Source organism: Protomyctophum parallelum (genome assembly GCF_964188405.1).
Source record: "Protomyctophum parallelum genome assembly, chromosome: 14".
NCBI classification, from domain to species: domain Eukaryota; kingdom Metazoa; phylum Chordata; class Actinopteri; order Myctophiformes; family Myctophidae; genus Protomyctophum; species Protomyctophum parallelum.
In genome coordinates, this window is record NC_139709.1 from 34,234,919 (window position 1) to 34,259,541 (window position 24,623).

The window sequence follows — 24,623 nt, forward strand, 5'->3', positions numbered from 1 at the left end:
ACAATACACTTAAAATGTAGGGCGAGCCTATACACATCCATCCTGTTCAAGAGAACGCCTTCATGAATTCTAGGTGGAAGCTTGTCAGACGTCTCAGCCCTTCCTCTACAGTATTCACAGAGGCCATGACAGTGAACCTGCGGAGAAAGGAGAATCCTGCTTAATTTATGGTTTGTCTTACTAGCCGATTGAGCTTGTAGATCGGCTATTTTAGTGTGACACTCATACAACAAAGTATTATTATTAGTATTGTAACTAGTGTTGTAGTTGTGTGAGTAAACAGTGCATTTATATACCTTTTATCCAAGGCGCTTTACATAGATTGTGCATCAATTCACACACACATTCATACACCGATGGCAGCGGAAACCATGCACATCAGGAGCAATTTAGGAGTCTTGCTCAAGGACACTTCGACACTAACCCTGGGGGAGCCTGGGTTTGAACAGGCAACCTTGCGGTTATCATCCAGCCACTCTGCCCCTGAGCCACTGCCCCCCCCCCCCCGGGAGTATATACATAATACTACACCTGATATGGTAGCTACCCTCCCTCTGCCCGTGCTCACAGCCCGGACCAACACACAATCCAGCTTCTTCTAGCAGTCTGCCACAGTAGAAGACATCCGGTGGCATTCCCAGCTCCTGGCATATGCGAAGACATTGGAATTGATGGTGTGTCCAACTCTTAAGGTTTTACACGTTCTATCTTGAATGGTGTATAATACAGTGGTTCCCAAAGTGGGGTCCGGGGACCCCCAGGGGTACTTGATGGAGTTCCAGGGGGTCCCCCAGCTAAATGATAGTTAGGAACCAAATGGACCATTATGGGTCTGTAACTCTGAGAGTGTACAAATGGAACCAAATGGACCCGTTAAAATTAACATTGATTTTACAATAAAAATGTGGGGTCCCAGAGATAGAAATGCCATTAAATGGGGGGTCCGTAGACTAATGCATGTCAAACTGGGGGTCCTTGAAATTAAACAGGTTGAGAATCACTGCTTAGAGTCTCTTCAAATGGGGGTCCGCGGGGATAATTGGTGTCAATTTGGGGGTCCTTGACATGAAAAGGTTTGGGAACCAGTGGTATAATATATAGGTTGTGCCAGATATTATTCTGAATTCTAACCGTGGCCCTTTGAACTGCTCCAGGTGGGAGACGCAGTCTGGGGAATACAGAAGCCCCTCCCTTCACTGGCTGGCAGCTGAAGCCTGGCAGGCTGTTCAGAACCTCAAGGACCCTCTTAGCGTTATGGACCAGCATGGCACGGATGTTCTGCATCTCCTGTAAAAGGAAAGACAAATTATTGTCAGAGAAATGGCCTCAAATAGGCTGCCGGGTCCCACCTTGTCTCAGAACAATTTCTAAATGTGCTACATTGTTGTTGTTTTCTTTTTTTTTATATAGACTCCAGCCACAGGTAAATGATAAAGGGCTTTTATTTTTCAATGGGGTGGGCTCAAGATGTGAAGCATTTAAATAATTGAATGAATATAAAAGCCCAAATTAAAATGTTTGCTTTCCACCTCGTTAAAGACAGGGTAGGAGGAGTCCCCTGGTTGCGGCGGGTTCACCATGAGGTCCAGTGCCATCTGGCCAGTCACGGGTGCACAAGAATCCGTGGAGAACGCGGTGTAGATGTACGTCATGACGGCGGGGTCCAGGTTCGTTAGCTCGACATATCCACCACGCAGGCCACACCTGGAGGAGACGCAAATACAAACTCAAACCATATAGCTCTTAATGTTGAGATGTCGTTCAAATTAGAGCTTAGAAGAATATGTATTCAAAATGATTCACTTAACTTATTCACCAAAGAATAAGCATTGACACATTTTGCAACATGCAAAAATCCGAACAGATCACTCACTCTCCCATGCAGCCTTTGGATGCCGAGTGGAAGGAAGCCAGCTCCACTGTATCTGAGAGAGGAGACCCCATCTCAGCCAATACCCTCTTGTACGAGACAAACTCCATTCCCTCCAATTCGATAACACTGTCCTGGTATACCTGCAGATAGAAAGGGTATGTTGGGGGAGGTACAATAACGGGATTAGAAATGTGTGGTTTGGCTTCATGTCATTCGTGGATTATGGATGGATGATATACTACAGTTAAAGGACAACTTTAGTTTTTTTCAACCAAAGGTTCATGTTTTAGGTTGTTATTAGAGAAAGTAAAAGATGAGTGTTAATCTTTTTTCATTTGCTGCTTTCTTTCGTTTTAGGGATTTTAGCTGTTTTTTGACAGGGGGCGGGGGCATTTGAGCATGGGGCTAAATATGTATTTTTGTTACAAAATGTTATAGCGATTAATTAAATTATTATTTACTATAGTCCTTACTAGACCCCAAGAAATGATCTGGCCACAGAAGATCACAGGATCTATTGAATGTGAAGGTAGCCTACTGGAGGTAAGCCACACTGTGTGTCATATACAGTAGGCTCAATATGTCAGTTTGACACATTCAGTTATAAAGTTTTGGGAAAGAAAATACATAGTTAGCCCCATGCTCGAATGCCCCCGCCCCCTGTCAAAAACAGCTAAAATCCCTAAAACACAGCAAATGAAAAGAAATGAACACTCATCTTTTACTTTCTCTAACAACCTGAAACATGAACCTTGGTTGAAAAAAAACTAAAGTTGTCCTTTAAAGACATTTACCTCATCAGCGATGATAAAGAGCTTCTCCTCTGAAGCAAATTTGATGACTTCTTCAATTGATTTCCTGCTTTGAACATGACCTATAGTGGCGACAATTAAAGTATGGCTGATGCGAGGCAAGACCACTGGGAACAGACAGACATGCAGTCAGTGGTGGAAAGTAACTAAGTACTTTTATTTAAGTACTGTACTTAAGTACAATTTTGAGGTATTTGTACTTTACTTGAGTATTTCCGATTTCCACATACTTTTACTTTTACTCCACTACGTCTCAGAGCCAAAATTTGTACTTTTACTCCACTACAATTATTTGAAAACTTTAGTTACTTTGGAGATTTTGATTTTGATTAGAAAACATACATTAACCACTTCAACCATATAGGCAACATTTCGGCCATTAAAAATAGCCGATCTACAAGCTCACAATGTGTCGCGTTGCGACACATTGTGAGCTTGTAGATCAGCTATTTTCAATAGATTTTCTACACAATGGGACATACTGCAATATGAGCACTTTTACTTTTAGTACTTTAAGTACATTTTAATGCCGATACTTTTGTTCTTTCACTCAAGTACATTTTCAATTCCGTACTTTTACTTGTAACAAAGCACTTCTAAATTACAGTATTGGTACTTGTACTTAAGTAAAACAAATGAGTGCTTTTTCCACCACCACTGCATGCACGGTACATCTACCAATGCAACATGTACAATAATTACCCGTAGGGTTTCCAGGGTTGTTGACATACAGCACGGCAGGGTTACAGACGTCCTTCGCAGACTGCAGTGCTCTGTGGAGTTCACCTATCTGGAGCTCCCAGCCCTGCTCTTCATCCAGGTAGTATGGCACAATGGTGGCTCCCAGTCCCTCCAAGGTCATACTTACAGACCGGGGGCACGGCGTTGGAACCAACACCCCGGTGGAGGGTGAGTTCTCACTGTTCACCAATATGCTCAGGATTTTCTAAAAGAAAAAAAAAGGCACAAATGAATAAATAAAGTCATGTTAGTAGTACTATAATACAGCAGTGGTTCCCAAAAGTGGGGTCCGGGGACCCCTAGGGGTAGGTTGAGGGTAGTTCCGGGGGGTACCCAGCTAAATGATAGTCGGGAACCAAATGAACCCTTATGGGTCTGTAACTCTGTAAAATCAATGTTAATTTAACTCTGAGAGTGTACAAACGGAACCAAATGGATGGTCCATTTGGTTCCGTTTGTACACTCTCAGAGTTAAATTAACATTGATTTTACAATATAAATTGGGGGTCACCGTCTCAGAGATCCATTAAATGGGGCGCCGTAGCCTAATTCAGGTCAATACGGGGACCCTTGACATGAAAGTGGTTGAGAATCACTGCTAGAGCCGTAGAAACCTTCTCTTATGGGGGTCCCTGAATCACTGCTAGAGCCGTAGAAACCTTCTCTTATGGGGGTCCCTGAATCACTGCTAGAGCCGTAGAAACCTTCTCTTATGGGGGTCCCTGAATCACTGCTAGAGCCGTAGAAACCTTCTCTTATGGGGGTCCCTGGCGTATCTTTTTAAATGGGGGGGGGGGGGGGTCCTCGGGCTAATTTTAGTGTCAATTTGGGGGCCCTTGACATGAAAAGGTTTGGGAACCACTGCTATACAGTTTATAAGTTATACAGAGGAGGTATAAGGCAGAGGAAAAACAGAATAGATGAAATCAACATGGATTAGAGGGAGCTTTTATGGAGCTCTCCCCTTATGGAGGATTAAAAGGAGATAATATTACCATAATGGACCACTGAGAGCCAGGAGTAATGTAGATATTATCGGGGTGCGATGGAATCCCACCATCTCTTTGGGAAATGAACTTTGCAACATTCTGCAGCACGCTGAATAGACCCGCTGTTGAAGTATATGAACCTATACATAAAGGCAAAGATTTTCTTATGAACATTCACAATGGCACCATAGTCATATATAGATCATGTGTACAGTATGCCTGCACTGTACGTGATTCGGGCTGATGATGAAACGCATTTAACCCATTTAGGCCTGACGTCGAAATAAGAAAAACGTTCGCTCTGAATGAATATATATCGACATTTTTGTGCCGCATTTGTACGGTTTTTCAAAAATAGCAGACCTACAAGCTCGTAGATCTGCTATTTTTCAATAACTAAAGTATAACATAATGCTTAGTTAAAACACCCTAGAACACTAAACACGGGTGATTTTCAGCCGGACAATTATATTTTTTGTAATTTTCACAATGTTGCTGATTGTCTGAGGTGGGTGGGTGGGTCTTTCAGCACCTTCATGATGCTCAGTGACATCATAGAAAGTATAGGTTTGTTTCCCTGCCCACATACCTGTTTTTTTCTAGTTCGGGTGAATTTCACCCGTGTTTAGTGATAGAGTGATAGAGAGAAATCCCATACAACCACAATTGACTTTTTTATTTTTTTTATTTTTTCACTGGACCATTCTCACATGTCCAAGGAGTGGGTGGACCAAAAGAGAAGTTCCCAAATCCATTTATCTTTTTTTAGGAATATTAAAAAAAAAATTAAACGCACGTTTTTCACCGATTTTGCTCCCCTATGATAGGGCCTTCCCCCATGATATATATATTTTTTTTTTGTGAAAAGTCATAATGAAATTTGCTCAAGTTGCCATGTATTGCTGTACTTCAATGTTGTTGAGAAATATTTTTATGGACTATTTTTACATTGGGTAAAATATACCCGTGTTTAGTTAGCCTGGCGCAGCCACACTTCACCCGCCCCTATTGCATATGCATATGCCCCGGGTAGCAGTGGTATAATACCGCAACGCGAGGCTAGTGTTTAGTGATGGTGTAACAAAAACAACGTTTAGTTTTTCTAGGGTTAAAAGGGAAATAACTAACTTGGCTGAACGATAACCACAAAACATCATACACATTAACCACATCCGCTTATACAAACTGGACCAGTCAACTGCACACACAGTACTCACCTACACTCCCTCCATCACACGCTTCAAGCAGCCTCTGGGCCCTCTCTCGGACATCCACTGGCAGTTTGTCACTGTTGGCAAGCTGGGGGTAGAGACAGGCTGCGAGAACCTGTCCATTATTTAGACATGAAGGGACAGGGGGGGCATGAAGAGTTAAGCCATTTTGACCTGAGATCAGATTCTAAAAAAATGTCTTCTACATCCTGACAGTTTTCTGAAAGAGCTATGTTTCTATGTCTGTGGTCTGTCGATTTTTCAAAAAATAGCAGACCTACAAGCTCGTAGCGCGCCACTATGAGCTTGTAGATCTGCTATTTCTCAATAGCTAAAGCATAACATAATGCTAACACCAAAAGGGGTTCCTGCAGACAGGGAAAATATGGGGTTATATGGCCCAGAGTAGACACTACTATCAAGGCAGATGTAGGCAGGGGCAAAGAAGTGTGTTTACTGAAATAAATTGAGGCACCCCTTTTTTCTTCTGCACAGATTCTCTTACACATGAAGAATACAAATGTTTCCAATATGAGAGCTTCAAGAGCCAAGATTTAATTGTCTAGTGAAATATAAAAATAAAAGTGCAATGTAGCTCCCGCGCCCAAAGTGCTTTATTACTGTACATTTCAGCCTTCATGCCTTTTTCAAGAACAACTTTTCTTACAGGACATAATGCTGCATGGTCAAGAGGTGAAAATACAATATTACCTGCCGGACAAACGTCAAAGGTTTTACTCCTGCCCTGTGTGAGTCACCCCAGGAGACATCTATCACATGCTTATATGGCTTCTGTACTCCCTAAAGAAAAATGGATACAGGTTTGTTTTTTGACCATACCTTCTAAACATTATGAAATAATGTAAGAAAAAACATAAAAAAGACAATACTTGGACCAAAAACGGAGAAGGCTGAAGCCATAGCTTATAATGCCAAACTTGTGTGTCTTATATACTTAAAACAGAAACGATAACAAAACATTGATATGAAGGACAAAGACAAAACATGGACTTTTCACATACTGTACTAGATATGTTTTCTTTAGTTTATAATGAAGTTATATTTATCTTTAAACATTTTCTTGAATTCATGGCTTGAACTGCAACTATTCCATATTTCTCCTTTTAATGTTTGTTCTAGCTTTAATCATTTCGAACAAACACACTCCTCAGCTCATATACCGGTTTTCTTTTATTTGGAACCATTTCTGAATGCAGCATGCGGAACAGATCTATATGTCAACATCTTCAGTATCGTTTTTAAGTATAAGTCTTTATTTACCCGTCTAAGTTCTTCTTTGATCTGGTTGGCTCGTCTCCCCAGGGCGCCCAGCTCTGACTGTCGGATGTTCCTCACCTTCGGACTGCAGACGTGGATCATGGAAGACATGATGTCGCTCACTCTTCTTGGTTCTGTCAATCGGATACAATGTCATTAAAGTTGGACGTGAATAACCTCGCTGTATACACTTCCTTAGCCTATTGTGTATATTATACCGTATACTGGGTTTTATGCAGTGGACTTACTATTACTTTTTTCTTTAAAGACCCCTTCAATGAGCTTGGGATGGGTCAGAGCTATATGGAATAAAAGAGTTAATATGTCCCCTATAAGGTATTCATTAACGGTGCTGGACTTTTTGTCCACATCATGACTCCATGGGCTGTTGTTTAGAGAGGTAGGTGTGAATGAAACAAATCAATATTCACTGGCATTACCACGGTGAAGCGTTTTGTTTGGGAAAAGTGCTACACAAAATAGGCTATACATTCATTATCATTATAGCGATGCTATTTAGATGTATTCATGCACTGGCGGTCATGTTATACCACTAAACATAACCACCAGCTCAGTGGCCTTGTGGTTAGAGTGTCTGCCCTGAGACTGGGAGGTCGGCCCGGCCGGGTCATGCCAAAGACTCCTAAAAATAGGACCCAGTGTATCCTGCTTGGCACTCAGCATCAAGGGTTGGATTGGGGGTTAAATCCCTGCGACATATACTAGTGCCATGTCCAGGGGGTGTACTTGTACATCAAGCTGCCTCACGCTACAGAAACAGGATAGGCTCCTGCCCTATGGGCCCCATATGGCTCGGCAAGGCTACTTACTTTACAATGAATCACTGACTTTATTCACTGTCCCAATGTTCATTTTCATCACTCATCTGCCATCCACCTGCAGCACTCCTGCTGCTCACAGACTGTGTCATCTCAGAGACAACATTTATGGTGTTAATTTTGCTCCCATTATTACAATTGACAATACTGGGTCAAAATAATTTAGATACATATTTTGTTTTGCATTTTGAAAATATATGAACATATAATTTTGATAAAAAGTAAAAACTGACGCAATGATTTGTCAATTCATAGATTGATTGTCAAAATGTTAAATGAATGTCAGAATTTCGAAGAATACATCTTGTGGGGTGTTTTTCATGGTGTTTTGGAGCACGCAGCCAACACTGTGTGCGAGAGCTATAGCGTAGGCCAGAGTGATCTTGCTATCATCGAAAGCTATAGACAAAAACGATATAAATGCACAATCCTACACAGAGCTGCCTCTACGCTGTACATCACAGACACCAGGGGCTGTATTTTGCGTGTCTTAAGTACCAGGTCTTATTACTTAACTTAAGACCTGGAGGCGTGGTCAATGCTCTTTGGCCACTCAGAATAGCCAAATGGCATTGATCACGCCTCCAGGTCTTAAGTTAAGTAATAAGACCTGGTACTTAAGACACGCAAAATACAGCCCCAGGATACTGAAAGCAGGAGATAGTTACTGAAACCAGGACACTGACCATGGATACTGAAGATCAGTGTTGCCAGATGGAAAATGTTAAATTATTATACCGGAGGATTACAATTATCGTACACAGCCAAGAAAGAGAAATCACAGTATAGTAAATATGTAATTTCACAGAAAATAGGGTGTTTATTGCGCAAGAAACAACCTTGTAGACTCCTATGTGACAAAAATGCATCACATACAGCAGTGGTTTTCAACCCTTTTCATATCAAGGGACATTATTTATTCGGCCACGGACCACCATTTGATGACATTTAGCCTCTCAGACCCAAAACTACAGCAACAATTACCACACTTTGTATCCTTATTTCTACAAAGAAAAAACTAAACCAAATGAAAAACAACTTTAAATAATACTCCAAACTGTCATAAAATGTAACTTAATTTATAGTGTAATATACAGTAAGATCAAAATATATTTAGAGAGACAAGTGATTGTCATGATTTATGTACAACAATGCATTTAACACAAGAGCCATGAAATTGCAAAACAAAACACATGTTCAAATTAAATTATTGAACAGAAATGGATTTGCCTAGGTCCGTCGCTTTTCAAATAAATAGAGACCTGTGGTCTCTATTTATTTGAAAAGCGACACTTCAAATGTAGCCTTCACAAAATGTTCTATTCAAGAGAACTCCTTTATAAACTGTATGTGGAAGCTTGTCAAACGGCTCAATATTTCCTCCATAGTATCCAGCGATGTCATAACACCAAATCTGGAAGAGAAATGGGTCCGTGATAAATATTTGACATGCCTCAAATGTCAATACACAGCAAGCAGTTGCTATTTTTTTCTAATGTCTGTCAGAGTAGAAAAATCACGAACTGAGGGGAACTTTTTTTTTAACCAGTAGAAAACACATTGAGACTGCGTCAAGTGGGAACTGGCCAAGTGGCAGAAATAGAATTACACTTCAATGCTACATCGAACATGTCACATTATAGAACAGCAAATAAAACGTCCATGATACACCTCAAAATAATAAAATAAATACAACAAATCACCAAAGTGATAATCTGTTAGTGGCAGGGCAAAATACACAATGTACAAAATATAAACGGAGATAATAAATATATAGGCATGAACAAAGGCTAGTACATATCCAAACATGTTCAGGTGTTGGACTGTTCAAAGGAACTTTCAATGCCAATTTTAGTCTGGACTGTAGGTCGTTCCACGACCAGGGGCCAAAGAAGGCCAGACATTTGTTACCCCCCTCGGATTTGAATGCTGGTACTACACACCGTAGCCAAGCATTTGATCTGACGTTTAGACCATTTTTGACCAAATCGAATTTGGAGGAAATGTAAGACGGCAGATATCACCAAGAATGGCTTTATAAATGAAAATATACCAATGTTGCAGCCTGCGAGATGTCAATGAGAACCAACCGACAGCTTTTATTGTTATAGATACTGTGTGTTATAGTTACTTATTACACGGCTTGGTTGAATGCTTGATTCTGATTGGTCAGTCTCTGAATTCAGCGGTGTGTTATTTCTTGATAACAGACCGCTCTGCTCTATAACAAAGGCTAAGTGTGTGTGGGGCCTTGGAGTGCCTTGGAGCCAAGCACAGTTAAGCAGCTGCAGGCCGTGTCCTACTCAGACAGGGGTCAAAGATCCTACTCAGGCGGACATACGGACGGACAGACAGACAGACACACATTGCTGTGCATAGAAGACGGTGTGCCACCGCTCACAAATGCTAAACATAGCAGCTGCATTCTCAGGGTAGCATTTTATTTTGTGGAAACCTGTCATCATCATTATTTACTGTCACATGAAACTGTTACAACTGTCATTTGTTAATATAAAGCTACAATGGTAGGTGTATGTTCTGCTGATGAGGAATTTCTAGGAATGTAGCCTGCCTACACTATACCTGATATGGTGTGTTCCCTCCCTCTGCCCATGCTCACAACCAGGGCCAACACACAACCCTGCGTGTTCCAGCAGCCTGGCACTGTAGAAGACATCTGGTGGCAGTCCAAGCTCCTGGAATATCCAAAGGTACAGAATGTGTAAAATATTGCATCTTTTAGTAGAAGTACACTTGTTTTGTTCTTCTTTGGCAGGGGTTGATTGATTGATTGATGTCTTTATTGACCATTAAACAAAACCATAGGTCACATGCTTACAGCTTGTTTCCATTGCGGGCCTTTAGTACTGTATGAGGTGTGTAACTGTGTATGCTGGCATGTAGTGTGGTGCTGTCGGGTACATGAGATGGTTTACAAGATAGTATTCTAACCGTGGCCTTTTGAACTGCTCCAGGTGGGAGATGCAGTCTGGGGAATACAAAGGACCCTCCTTTCACTGGCTGACAACTGAAGCCTGGCAGGCTATTTAGAACCTCAAGGGCCCTCTTAAAGTTATGGACTACCATTGCACGGATATTCTGTATCTCCTGTATGAGGAAAGAGAAAAATACTGTCTTAGAACAAGCACTGTAACTGCACGAGACACACAGTAGTAAACATTCTGCCCCTATACCAAAGGACAAGTGCTGTGAAACATTGCTGCACAAATATGATATGAATCAAAATGTGTAGCTGTATTACCTCATTGTAGACGGGGTATGAGGCGTCCCCTGGTTGCGGAGGGTTCACCATGAGATCCACAGCTATCTGACCCGTCACAGCTGAACAGGGGTCTGTGGAGAACATAGTGTGGGCATAGTTCATGATAACGGGATCCAGGTTAACAAGCTCAACATAGCCTCCCCGCAGGCCACCCCTGTGGTAGAGGGAAATACAAAACAAACCATGTGTTTAATGTCACTGAGATTTGGTCAACATATACGCTCAGGCTTATATAATGTCTTAGGTTGTGTTGCTATACTATTGGCCATTAAAGGGACACGTCACCCTTTTTGCAAAAAAATATATGTTAATGACGTTTGGAACACTTTCCTGGGGGTCTTTATATATGTGTGTAATATGTGGTTTTAGATATTTTAGATTTTAGCAGTGAGCCCAGTGTCTCTGATGTCATCGACACTGGGCTCACTTCCTTCCTGGACTACAATTCCCATAATGCTTTGTTGCACTGCTCTTCCTTGTGGATATAGGGGGAGGGGCTATTTTACTGAGACAGCATGCAGTCCAAGGACTATCTAAAGAGGACGAGAAGCGAAGACCGTACGGTGGACGCCATGTTGCTCCTCGTCCTCTTTAGATAGTCCTTGATGTAGTCCAAGGAAGCTCTTAGAAGGAAGTGAAGTGGTCACGTGACTGGGCTGCGCCATGACACTTTCATGGACACTTTCACGGGAGCCAAACTACACCCAGAAGTTCGGCAGAATGCACTGGAGCCAATGAGAGCTCAGTGACCAGCTCATGAAGAAACATTATTTATGAATGACTGAGACCTTTTGTAAAGTGATCGCTTCTGGAAAATAAAATAATATATATAACACGTTATTTTAGGCTGTCTTATTTTTTGATGTGCATACTACTTAATGTGATTTATTTTTTCAAAGAGCAGAGAGCAGCCCAGGCAGAAAACTTACTATGTGCTCTTCTATAAATACCTCAATAAAAATAAATAGTTATTAAGTCGAAAAACAACCACTCGGAAAAAACGTGTGATATCACTTATGTCTTCTTTCATATTCCTGATCCAATTATATGACAAAGCTCGCAATTGTTCATGTATAATGTTTGTTATGAGCTGGTCCAGCCGGCTCCATTCACTGCCATGTATTCATTGCACTACCGGTGTGAGTTTGGCTCCCATGAAAGTGTCCATGAAAGTGTCATGGCGCAGCCCAGTCACGTGACCACTTCACTTCCTTCTAAGAGCTTCCTTGATGTAGTCCAAGGACTGTCTAAAGAGGACGGGAAGCGAAGACCGTACGGGCGCCGCCATGGTGCTCCATGGAAGGAAAGAAACATGCGCAGTGGGCTTTATGCAGCCAACACTTCCTCCTTCAGCTTCCTTGGTCTGCAACTGCGCATGTTTCTTTCCTTCCATGGTGCACCATGTGAGCAACATGGCGTCGCCCGTACGGTCTTCGCTTCTTGTCCTCTTTAGACAGTCCTTGATGTAGTCCAGGAAGTAAGTGAGCCCAATGTCCATGACATCAGAGACACTGGGCTCACTGCTAAAATCTAAAATATCTAAAACCACATATTACACACATAATGACCCCCAAGAAAGTCTAAACGTCATTAACATATATTTTTTTTGCAAAAAGGGTGAAGTTTCCCTTTGTTATGCTGCACTCATTAACCAGTAGATGTAAGTATACCCATAAGAACAGATAACTCACTCAAACTTAAACCATACTCTTAACGTGAGATCTTTTAAAATTGTAGCTTTGTAGCCTACTGTATGCTTTCACTTATCATCAGCCAAAAATACATCAGATATTTGACACAATTAGCAAAACAAATTAGAACAGAGAACTCACTCTCCCATGAAGCCTTTGGATGCTGAGTGGAAGGAAGCCAGCTCCACTGTATCTGAGAGAGGAGACCCCATCTCAGCCAATACCCTCTTATACGAGACAAACTCCATTCCCTCCAATTCAATAACACTGTCCTGGTATACCTACAAATAGAACGGAAAGAGGGAGGAGAAAAGTACAATAGTAATGACATTAGAAAGGTATAGTTTGGTTTCACATTGTTCCTGGATAGATGATACTACAGCTAAATCACCTGATGAAGGCCGTTCACAGCCGAAATGTCGTGCCTTAACAGCTTAACTAATGGTGTTTTAAATAAAACAAAACACTACTGGAGCAAAGACCTGTGTGCGGACTACTTTCTTCACTGTATCATGTATCTACCTTGGTCCAGCACCAGCCAGGAACTGGATGTGCGCACGCCACCTGCATTTTTTTAATACTACAGCTAAAGACATTTACCTCATCAGCCATGAGAAAGAGCTTCTCCTCTGAAGCAAACTGGATGACTTCTTCCATTGATTTCCTGCTTTGAACATGACCTATAGTGGCAACAAGGTATGGAGATGTTGCCAAACAAGATCACTGGGAACAGACGGACACATACTATCTACTATCCAACATGTACAATTACCCGTAGGGTTTCCAGGGTTGTTGACATACAGCACGGCAGGGTTACAGACGTCCTTTGCAGACTGCAGTGCTCTGTGGAGTTCACCTATCTGGAGCTCCCAGCCCTGCTCTTCATCCAGGTAGTATGGCACAATGGTGGCTCCCAGTCCCTCCAAGGTCATACTTACAGACGAGCAGGATGGTGTTGGAATCAACACTCCGGTGGAGGGTGAGCTCTGGCTGTTCACCAATAGATTTAGAATATGCTAAAAGGAGCAAAGTTAAACAAAATGTCATAATGGAATCTACTCGATTATGTTGATAGTGATGTTGGCATATACTGTATGGGCGGAGGAACAAAATAATAGATACTTTAGCTATTGAAAAATAGCAGATCTACAAGCTCATAGGGCGGCACCGAGTGCCGCGCTACGAGCTTGTAGGTCTGCTATTTTTGAAAATTCGTGAAAATGTGGCGCAAATGTTTGAATATATATTCTTTCAGAGTGAACGTTTTTAACTAAAATCTTTGCTTCTGGGAGGTTCCTGGAACAACATATTTTCAGATGCGGGTCGGCGGCCAAATACATACAATATAATTCTGGGGGTCCTTGACATGAAAAAGGTTGAGAACGACTGACATAGAATCATAGGGTTTTCCCGAAAACTCAGGATTTAGAAGACATTTGTAGAATCTGGTCTCATGTCTAAATGGGTTTAAGAAGATAATATTATTCTTACCATAATGGACCTCTGAGAACCGGAGGTGATGAATATATTATCAGGGTGCGATGGAATCCCGCCATCTCTTTGAGATATGAACTTCGAGACATTTTTCTGAACATGAGATAGACCACCGGGTGGAGTATATGAACCTATACAAAAAGGCCAAAGCTTTCTTATGAACCTAAACATTCACATGTGGCACTAGGCCAGATGAGCATACCTGTAAAAGCATGTGTCTATTTGGAGTTTATTTTTAGCCCCTGTCGAGCTTTGTGGGTCTGTGAAGACAAACATTGGCTGATGATTGGCTGATCACCCCATAGCGATGATTTGATTGGCTGAGCAAAGTACATAACATATTGAGGATACCAGTGAGGGCAGAAAAGTGAAGACGCCAAAAGTGATTGGCCGGAATGACATTTGTAATGATTTGATCGGCTGAGCACGGAATGTGACTTACGATGACGCACGACGATAAGAGCGCCCCTCACATTCACACAAGTGTGATCTTTAATGATTATAAATTGCATGTTATCGTGACCTCAAAATCATCTACAACCACTACAATACAATTTAGCTAAAATACAATAACAACACACACTTTGCAGACATTATACACTCACTATCCCATTAAATAAAGAATATTTGATCTGTTAAGTGGACAGTACTCACCCACACTCCCTCCTTCACACGCTTCAAGCAACCTATGGGCCCTCTCTCTGACATCCACTGCCAGTTTGTCACTGTTGGCAAGCCGGGGGTAAAGGCAGGCTGCAAGAACCTATATATCCATTATTTAGACAGACAGGTGGCCAGTGTAAACGCTTAATATGCGGTCAATGAAAATGGCAGGAAAGTGCACTCAGTTGATACACACAGGTGTTCACAGGTTAAAACTTAAAAGGCATAACATTACCTGTCGGACAAATGACAGGGGTTTTACTCCTAGCCTGTGTGGATCACCCCAGGAGACATCTATCACTTGCTTGTATGGTTTTCTTGCTCCCTGTAAATGAGGGGATTCAGTGAGTTCAATTGCTAACCATACGTTGTAAAACAGAATTGTTATAAAGGTTTCTTATTCCTTCTTTTATAAATCTAGTAATAGAGAGGCAGGAAACTGAGGGCAGAGGGAAGAGCCGACACTTTCCGGTCAATAACCAGTGCATCCCTGTATAGCACACAGTACATGTCAATCCTCTGTATACTTCAAGATGTATACCTGTTTAAGCTCTTCTTCAATTTGGCTGGCTCGTTTCCCCAGGACTTCCAACTCCGACTGTCTGATGTTCCTCACCTTTGGACTGATCTGTCTCAAGAGAGACATGGTCTAGTTCTCCTCAAGTGTGTGCTGGTCAGCACACAGATTCTGCTCTTCCAAAGGGTCGGAGCATTTCTAGGTATAGAGACACACACATAATACATTAGTGGCCCCAATAGAGTATTCATTAGCATAGTTTATATTTCACTGCCAATCACTGGCTCATTTTGTCCAGATCACTGGCCACATAGTCTAAAGAGGCAAGTCAAACAAAATGCTCTGGCTTTGCCAGCATGTTAATTTAGGAAAGATTTTTCATTCACTTCCTCAAATCGGTAGGCTACTTGTTCTCTGGACCCTATTCCCCGTACGTGACCATCAAATTATATATTGAATAGTGTTATGTTCCTTACAAAATGTGACAGACAACAAGACCAACTCCAACCCTCCCTATCCCAATAGAATACTGATTGATTGATTGATTGATTGAAATATTTATTAACAGTTTGTAGAATTTACAGTACATTTTAAGCACAAACTCAATACAAAGACTGTCAACTGTGAGTGGACGACCCAATTAAGCATTACACTTGTTTACAACAGGGTCCACATTGTTCAATTCATCAAAACATTTAAAGACATACAACCATTTAGAGACATACAAATAGACATTTCTATGTAGTTAAAGAACAACAGGAATTCATCATATGGGAAGCAAAAAAGGGAAAATATACAAGCACTGGGAAAATATACAATATACAGTGAGGGAAATGGGGTGGGGGGGTGGGGGGGATTCAGATTTTACAGAGGCCAGTTTCGAATTGCAGCCATCCGTAGGTGCCCTTTGAGAGCGGTTTTGAAGGAGTCAAGGGATTCACATGTCTTAATGACTGTTGGTAGGGCGTTCCACATTTTGGTGGCATAGGAGCGAAAAGAATTTAGTCCCTTGTTTGTGCCGAATCTGGGTTGTACATGGTTTGTTGCACTCCCTCTGGTGTTGTGGGTGTGGACTTCGTTTACATTAAGGAAGTATTTAGACAGGTACATGGGTATCTTGGTGGTGTATCGAATCTTGTGGACCAGACCCATTGCAAGATGCTGTACTCTGTCGACGACCCTAAGCCATCCCAGCCTGTCAAAGTGGGCAGGGGTGAGGTGGGTTCGGGGGGTGAGGCCAAGTAGGAGCCTGACCAGTTTGTTTTGGGAGGTCTGGAGCCTTGTTTTAAGGGCCTTTGAGGTGCTGTGGTACCAAGAGGTGGATGCATAGTCAAAGAAACCTTGTACGAGGGCTCCTGTTAAGGTCTTCAAGGTGTTTTTGCTGACCAGTGAGGAGATCCTGTAAAGGAATCTTGTTCTTTGATTGACTTTTTTGATTACGTTGGTGGCCATTTTATCACCGGAAAGATTAGCCTCCAGGATGGAACCTAGGTAGGTAATTTGATCTTTTCGTGTGATAATATTGTCACCCACTCTAACCAAGAAGCCATCTGCCTTGCTGAGTTTACTATTTGATCCGAAGAGGATGGATTCAGTTTTTCCCAGGTGAAAGGGTTGTCTACAAACTGCCTACAATCTGTATGACACGACAGGTATGAAATTAAAAAAATATTAATTTAAATTGACCAACACATTGTAAATTATGAATTATAAATATGTGTATTATAAAAGTATTTGTATTTCCATTATCTTATCGTATTTTGTTATTATTCCTTCCTTCGTCGCAAATGTTTCTCATCGGACCTAAATAAAATACGTACTTCCCTACTTCCTGTTTTGATTTTCGCATCTCGCTGTACTACTACCACTACTAGGCAGGCACAGACCTAATGGTTTACTCTGCGGCAGGAGGAGACTATTATATTATTGAACGACCAACAATGAAACACAGCCTCCTCACAGCAAGGTAGACCTCGCAAGGGTTTACAAAAACGCCACGATTCGGCGTAATCTCCCCGCCCCAGACAGCAGCAACACGTCCGCGTTCAAGGCGGTCGTCAGCAGCAGCGAGATGGCACTGAGCTCGGGCGGCTGGACTCCAGCCCCGGCCGGGGTCGGTGGTGGTGCCCCGTCCCAGGCTCTGCACGGCGGGCCTACGCTGGCCAGCTGCAACACCGTGCTGATGTCGGTGCGGGTGTCCGTGTGCCACTCGGGTATCCGCCCGCTGTGCCTCCCCGGGGCGGGCAACGAAGCTCTGCGGCTGCAGCTCAGCATGGATCCCGGCCGGGCGGGAGAGTTTCGCCTGGCGCTGCGAGATACGAGCGGAAGCCGCAGTGTGGTGAGCTTTTGACTTGAATTTGACAACATCTGTTGAACAACGCCAACTAGGCTACTAAACGCCAGAGGTTTATATGGCATGGACGGCATAATAATCCTCGTCGTTTAATGTGCCTTTGGTCCGTTTGATTTGGTTTAATCGCAGATGTTTTGTGACGTTGCGGGGACGATCTGGTCCACAAGATCACCAAGATACCCATGTACCTGTCTAAATAAATACTTCCTTGATGTCAACGAAGTCCACAGACTCCACACCCACACCACCAGAGGGAGTGCAACCCAAATTCGGCTCAAACAAGGGACTAAATTGTTTTCGCTCCTATGCCACTAAAATGTGGAACGCCCTACCAACAGTCATTAAGACATGCGATTCGCATGTCTTAATGACTGGCCCCCGTAAAATCTGAATCCCCCACCCTTTCCCCCCCTCACTGTATATGTTTTTTTTTTTACCTCTATGATGATTTCCAGTTTTTGGCTATATAGAAGTGTATATTTGTACGTCTCTAAATGTTATGATGAATTGAACATGGTGGAGTGGGACCCTATTGTAAACAAGTGTAATGCTTTATGGTGTCGTCCACAGTTAAAACAGTTTTGTATTGAGTTGTGCTTGAAACTGTAATTCTCCAATCTGTTAAATACATCTTTCAATCAGTCAATCAATGTTCAAGTTGCTAGCTCAAACACACTGAGCCCAGATTTATTCCCTTGCTGCAGCACAATTTAATATGAGGGTTGAGGGTCACTGAACATAAAACAACAAAAATAGGGTCTGTCTAGCCCAAGGCTTGCAATAATACTGTGTCTCTCTCTCAGTTAACGCAGTCCAGCTTTTTAGCATGGTCTCACGTAACCAGACAACTATTCCACAATCTCTGAATGCTATAGTCTGGACCTATAGTCCCCATGAGCTGAGTAACGGAAGCTGTCATTTTCGTTAACGAAAATAATATATTTTTATTTCCTTTTCTGCTAAGCAACAAGCTATATATATATGCTTAGATGTTTTCTATTTATATTTAGGATAAATGTGCGCGACTGTAAAGACTTAAGACGTTGGTCCAGACTGTATGATGAAGCGTTTGGAAATCGCAGAGGCAACAGTCTGGTAACGCGAGACTATATTTTTAGCACAACAGAACAGCCCACAATAACTTCCTTGTTTTCTTCCCTCCCCGGAACACATGTAGCCAATACCCATGCATGCTCAATCAAAGGAACAGAACATACACGTTACATAGCACAATGGCAGCGTTTACCGTATGAACACAGGATTTTCCTGTGTGTGAAGGATGGTAGTACATCATCCACCATGTCATTTAGCTAATGCAGGTTACAACTACATAAAGTGCCCCTCGGGGCACAGGTCTCCACCAGCCAGGGCAGGTCAGGTTGTGGCCTCCTGGTGGTGCTATGTGCCAATGTGAAAAGGGTGCCATTTCTTGGATGGCAATTGGATGATTTGAGACATTCTGTCTTAAACACATGACTATAGAGATCGTGTGTAACGATTTGCGGGATTTTTGGACAGAATCTGGAGGAGTAATATATATATATATATATATAAAAAAATGGTTTTTCAAAAGTCGGCCTCCTGGTTGCGCTATACCAGGTCGCTCTGGAGAATTTGGGGCAGAGGTTAATCGTTGGCATCCAGGGAGTGTGTGTGCAAAATTTGTCATCGACCGGGTTAACGGTGCCGGAGATTAGCTGGTAACGGACGGACACTCACACGGACACACGGATACGCGCACGGAGTGCAAAACATACATGATGCTGGGTTTCATTTATCTCGTTCAGGTGACTTGTAGCTACATTTAAAATGATTTACTCTTGAGTATGTATTGAGAAACTATAAAAGCAGTATTTCTGTCTGCTCAAGTGATAAAACCTTGTCCAGACCGACCAGGGCATATACAGTAGGTTGAAATGAATCATATCGATGAACATTTAATTACTGGCATATTGCCATTGTCTTCCGTCCCGCAGTTTGTCGCCGAGTTTGACCTGCGCTCGGTACAGTATGAAGTCAAATCCCCACGGTGTCATGAGATGCGTCTGGCCACGCCGCCCCACGACTGCATCCGATTCAACTTCCGCTGTGACCGGGAGGCTGAGGAATGGGCCACAGTGGTCATGTCGTCACTAAGAGAGGCACACAGAGGTCAGAGAGTGATAGTTTTTGCTTCATTTTCTTCTCCCTTTCCCCACAAATAAGTTGTTGAGAAGTGCTTTTTCACTGATAGCTGATGGGCTTTTTGGTTTGTTTTGTGTTTCCGCCGTCAGTTGCAAATATCACTGCTCACGATTCAGATGACAGAAGACTCCACACAGCGGCAGCTATAGAACAATGGAGCTCTGCTTCATTGCCACTCACGGGTATGTAACTTGACTTTTTCTTACTATGATCTAGCCGTAGCCAGACCTACCAGACAGGCGTGGACGTTTTCTCTGTCGGCCGGCGTCTTTTCCGGGTTTTTAGACAGCTGGTGGATGGAAAGCGTTTCCGGGACTCTGGCCGTCGCGGCATTCAGCCACGTGGGTGGAGCTTCTTTTCCATCCACCAGCTGTCTAAAAACCCGGAGAAGACGCTGGCCGACAGAGAAAACGGCTGCGGCTGTCGGCTCAGGTCTGGAAACACTGTCTCTCTCTGTCTCTCTCTCTCAACAAACTAAATGACCTGTCGTCAATTTGTTATAGAGGAGCTTTGCTTTGAGCTGGCGAGGGCGATCGAAGCAGGCGACACACAGGCTGCTTCCCAGCATGCATCATCACTGGCTCGGCAAAAGGCAGCGTTGACAATTCAGCTCTCTGAAAAGAGCTACGCGGACGGAGAGATCAGGTGGGGACGGTTTGGAAATGCTGTTTTACTTTGGACCGGTTATTCTTGAGGTTATTCTTTGAGCTCATCATACAGTGCCCTTTCTGTCTTGTAGTTTATCTGTGGCAGTGGAAGACGTTTCTTCGTCCTGTTGTGTCACAGTGAAAGTCTTCCCCCACATGACTGTGGCCGCACTGAAGCAGCAGGTTGGAAAACAAAATTGGACGTTTCAGTGGTCTTTCTTGGATACAAAAATAAGCAAACGTGGCATTTGTAAACTCAAAACGCACTCCTTCTTGTCAGGTGTTTCTGGAATATGGCTTTCATCCACGCGTGCAGCGCTGGGTTATTGGGCAGTGTTTGTGCACAGAGCCACGGTCCCTGGCCTCCTATGGTGTCCAGAAAGACGGGGACACTGCGTACCTCTACCTGGTGTCTGCCCGCCAAGCCCGCGTCACCCGCCAGCTGTTCCAGCAAGACCAGGAGAATGCCCTGCTAGCCCCACCGCCACCCCCAAGCAACGGTTCAACTTCTCAAGACTGGAGAGGATACAGTACCCTTCCGTCTCGGCTCAACTACAGCACTCCAGGTGAGCACAATCACATACAGTGGCTATTCACAAGCATTAACCAACTATGTAATCGCCTGATCGCAATTATTTGAAATAATCTAGGTTATTTATTTTTTTGCATGATCGTCAGAATCGCTTCCGTTCATCTGTTGAAAATGTAAATACATTTTAAAATAGTAGATACTGTATGCAAGCTCACAACGCATTCGCGATGTAACGCATTGGTGAGCTAATGGATCAGCTATTTCCACTGTTTACAAAACACTTGGCCTGGGCTGTGGCTCAGCGGTCCAGGCACCTTGGCTGGTAATCCAGTCTGGCAGTGTGCTGCGGGTTCGACTCCCGATCCCGACGGCCTTTACTGCATGTCATCCCCCCCCATCTCTCTCACCATTTCCTGTCAGCCTACGGTCTCTGTCCCTGGCCACAAGTCATGTATATTTAAGTTATTTGTCATATCTGCCCTGTGCAAATTTACAAATCATAATAAGCAAACGAAAATGTAATTGTTATGCATATCTTCACATTTTCAGTCACATTTAAATCATTCATCGTAATTATTTGCATGACAATTAATCGTCAAGTAAAACATGCTTCAACATGCTGTGCTCGCTAGGAGACATGTGGAACTCCAGTCAACATCCTCTCGGTTGTTTACTTTACACTACTAGCAAGTAAAAAATTGGTGCTAAAAATAAGCCTCTTTTTGTAGGCTGGCTAGTTATTATTAAACATGGTTGCAAAATAACTTTCTCAAACTCGATTGCAATAAATCGGAAATCATCGGTCCCAACTCCCTCACCAGTTCTACCCAAGATCTTTCACTTTGTTATCCACTGTCACATCCTCCACCCGCATCCGCAACCTTGGCATCATTTTCGACCGCAACCTCTCATTCCTCCCTCATGTAAACTAAGTCACCAAAACCGCCTTCTTCCACCTCAAGAACATTGCCCGTCTCCGACCCTCTCTGTCATTCTCCGCAGCTGAAACACTCATCCATGCAGTTTCATCACATCCCGCCTTGATTACTGCAACAGTATCCTCTATGGCACCACCTCCAAAGTCCTCAATAAACTTCAATATGTCCAGAACTTGGCTGCCAATCTGCTCACCAGTTCCCGTTCCAGAGATCATATTACACCAGTCCTCCGTGACCTTCACTGGCTCCCGGTCAAACACAGAATCCATTTCAAAACGCTCCTGACCACCTACAAAGCATTTAACGACCTGGCTCCCCCCCCCCATACCTCTGTGACCTCCTCAAACGTCATGTCCCCTTCCCCTCCCTCAGGTCTGGTGATGCAAAGCTCCTCGACGTCAGCCAGACCAAACTCCGTACATGGGGCGACAGAGCATTTGCCTTTGCTGCCCCAATCCTGTGGAATGCCCTCCCTAAACCACTCAGAGAACCTTCAAAACCGCCCTCAAAACACACCTTCAACATTGCTTTCCCTAGCTAAACTCTTTTGTTTTATTTTGTTGTGTTGTTACCTCTGCCCCCCATGTAAAGCGTCTTTAGGTACTCCGAAAAGCGTTATAATAGTTTGAGATATTATTATTATTATTAAGAGTTGCTTCTTTTATCTTTCCCAGGGCAACATTTTACAAACGGGAAGTTCGCCACGGTTAGATAATTGAGGGCAGTTGTGTTATTGTCTACAGAATGAAACTTTTTTTCCCCTATTGCCTATTCAATGGTTTAAGAATGAAACGGCTCACTCTGTGACACCCTTTATATTTTTTATTTGTTGTTCATCTTCATGGGCTTGCAGCAGGTGGTGCTGGGGATAGGCCAACAACAGGTGGTGAGATCAAAGATGCCCTCAACCTGGAGACGTTGCAGATAAGTGAAAAGCCCAGCAAATCCAGTAAATCACAGGTATGTTACAAAGCACCGTGCACGCTACTGTACGCATCACAAAGTTGCTGTCACACATTGGAAGTAAACGTATTATTTTTGTCCCACTTTTATTGTTGTCTTTGCAGACGGAGTGGGCGTGTCCGTCATGCACTTTCATTAACAAGCCTTCGCGCCCCGGGTGTGAGATCTGTGCCACGGCCAGACCAGACACACACAAACACAGTCGAATCCAACAGGTATTCGCAACAGTGTTGATTTCGTCGACTAATACTAAAACGAAAAATGTTCGTCGACTACCTTTTTCCACTGACTAAAACTAAATGAAAACTAAAATGTTAGGAAGGCACTAGGGGACAAGAGTTCCAGTATAAGTCATTTATTTTTACACTTGGTTGCATGCTGAAAATAGCAGATCTACAAGCTCACAACGTGTCGCAGCGTGACACGTTGCGAGCTTGTAGATTGGCTATTTTCAGCAAGTGTACAATCTGTCATTACGACAGCATCAAGGCCCGCCAAAATACATTTTAGTCGACTAAATAAACTAGATTTAGTCGACTAAAATCGCATGACACTTGTGTCTAAAATTAAAGGAAAACTATTCTATAAAGTGGCTATGACTAAAACTAAAATCTAGAAATTGCTGCCAGAAACAACAGTGATTGGCCAGCTGTCTCAAAAATATACAGTACCCTTTTCACACTGTACTATTCATTTAGAATTGTGCCGTCAAAATAATATTTCTGTCTTTCTCTCCATGAAGGAAAAAGGACGAAGAGAAGACAGAGGAGACAGAGGAGAGACTGGTTTGACTAGTAGTTGACTGCCCAGCAATCCAGTCTGCTCGCTCAAACACACCACAGCCAGTGAGATTGCTAACTCCGGGTTGGTTTGGTTTTGCTAATTACTGACAATATATATATATATACTCACATGTCCAGATGTCAGGTGCACTGCAGGACCTGGTGACTAGCTGGCTGGCTGGCTGGGAAAGACTGGAGCTTTAGTAGCGCTGCTACCACGACACAGGGGTGGGTGGGTGGCTTGGGGTTGAAGATCAGATGACAAATGACATGCAAAGAGCATCTGCTTTTCTGACAGTCTTGACAGACGATGATGACATGGTTACAAACCTTTGCATCTTGCCAGAGGCAGAGGCAGACCTCGCCATTATTTATTTTAAAGGTTGCTACGGGGGGGGGGGGGGGGGGATATGTGGTGCAAACTGTGCAGACTCATCCAATATTTATTTAAGAAGGGGGGGTGATACGTTCCCCCCTATTTTTATCACAAGAGAAGATAAGAGAATGTCAGAATTGGCCAACTGTGAAAGGAGAGGTCAGTACGTTCAGTTGTACAATATCTTTCTGTCACTGATTGGTGCCAAATCATTTGAGGAAAAAAATAAAAAAGTTTTGTTGAAAGAATATCTGCTGCATTTACAGGGTTTTAAAGTGCTTTTATTTTTTATAACATTGTATTAAGTGTATAATTTTGTTCAATGTTTCATTGAACAAAGTTTGTCATTGTCACTCTTCACAATCCACTGTATAAAAGTGATAGTGACATTATTTGTTTTATCAGTACATACTGTAATACTGTAAATTGGTATCGGCTGAATAAACATGACAAAATG

General features: G+C 42.8%; 2 protein-coding genes across 2 annotated transcripts; one reads left to right on the top strand and one right to left on the bottom strand.

The window, feature by feature from the left end:
• Positions 1-46: 46 nt before the first annotated feature.
• Positions 47-23,974, bottom strand: LOC310871275 (alanine aminotransferase 1-like; the record flags this gene model as incomplete). Its single annotated transcript, XM_083782761.1, has 20 exons — positions 23,921-23,974; positions 15,416-15,589; positions 15,110-15,199; positions 14,866-14,974; positions 14,209-14,342; positions 13,490-13,733; positions 13,318-13,397; positions 12,859-12,998; positions 11,006-11,180; positions 10,696-10,851; positions 10,327-10,439; positions 6,908-6,989; positions 5,637-5,741; positions 3,388-3,631; positions 2,668-2,747; positions 1,874-2,013; positions 1,530-1,704; positions 1,132-1,287; positions 532-644; positions 47-137 (listed from the first exon to the last, which is right to left on the bottom strand). The coding sequence occupies exons 2-20, from the start codon at positions 15,518-15,520 to the stop codon at positions 47-49; spliced, it is 2,532 nt and encodes an 843-aa protein (XP_083638887.1). The 5' UTR covers positions 15,521-15,589; positions 23,921-23,974.
• On the top strand, positions 17,249-24,623 carry LOC310870222 (ranBP-type and C3HC4-type zinc finger-containing protein 1-like). Its single transcript, XM_083781316.1, has 9 exons — positions 17,249-17,729; positions 19,721-19,895; positions 20,018-20,110; positions 20,432-20,573; positions 20,668-20,758; positions 20,856-21,141; positions 22,899-23,005; positions 23,113-23,223; positions 23,751-24,623. Exons 1-9 carry the CDS (start codon positions 17,463-17,465, stop codon positions 23,808-23,810), a joined length of 1,332 nt encoding a protein of 443 aa, XP_083637442.1. The 5' UTR covers positions 17,249-17,462; the 3' UTR covers positions 23,811-24,623.

Excerpts from the sequence above, each read along its gene's own strand:
- LOC310870222 (XM_083781316.1), top strand. The coding sequence starts at position 17,463 with ATGGCACTGAGCTCGGGCGGCTGGACTCCAGCCCCGGCCGGGGTCGGT. Across the intron at positions 17,730-19,720 it reads CGAGCGGAAGCCGCAGTGTG|TTTGTCGCCGAGTTTGACCT; the intron begins GTGAGCTTTTGA and ends TCCGTCCCGCAG. Across the intron at positions 23,224-23,750 it reads AACACAGTCGAATCCAACAG|GAAAAAGGACGAAGAGAAGA; the intron begins GTATTCGCAACA and ends CTCTCCATGAAG.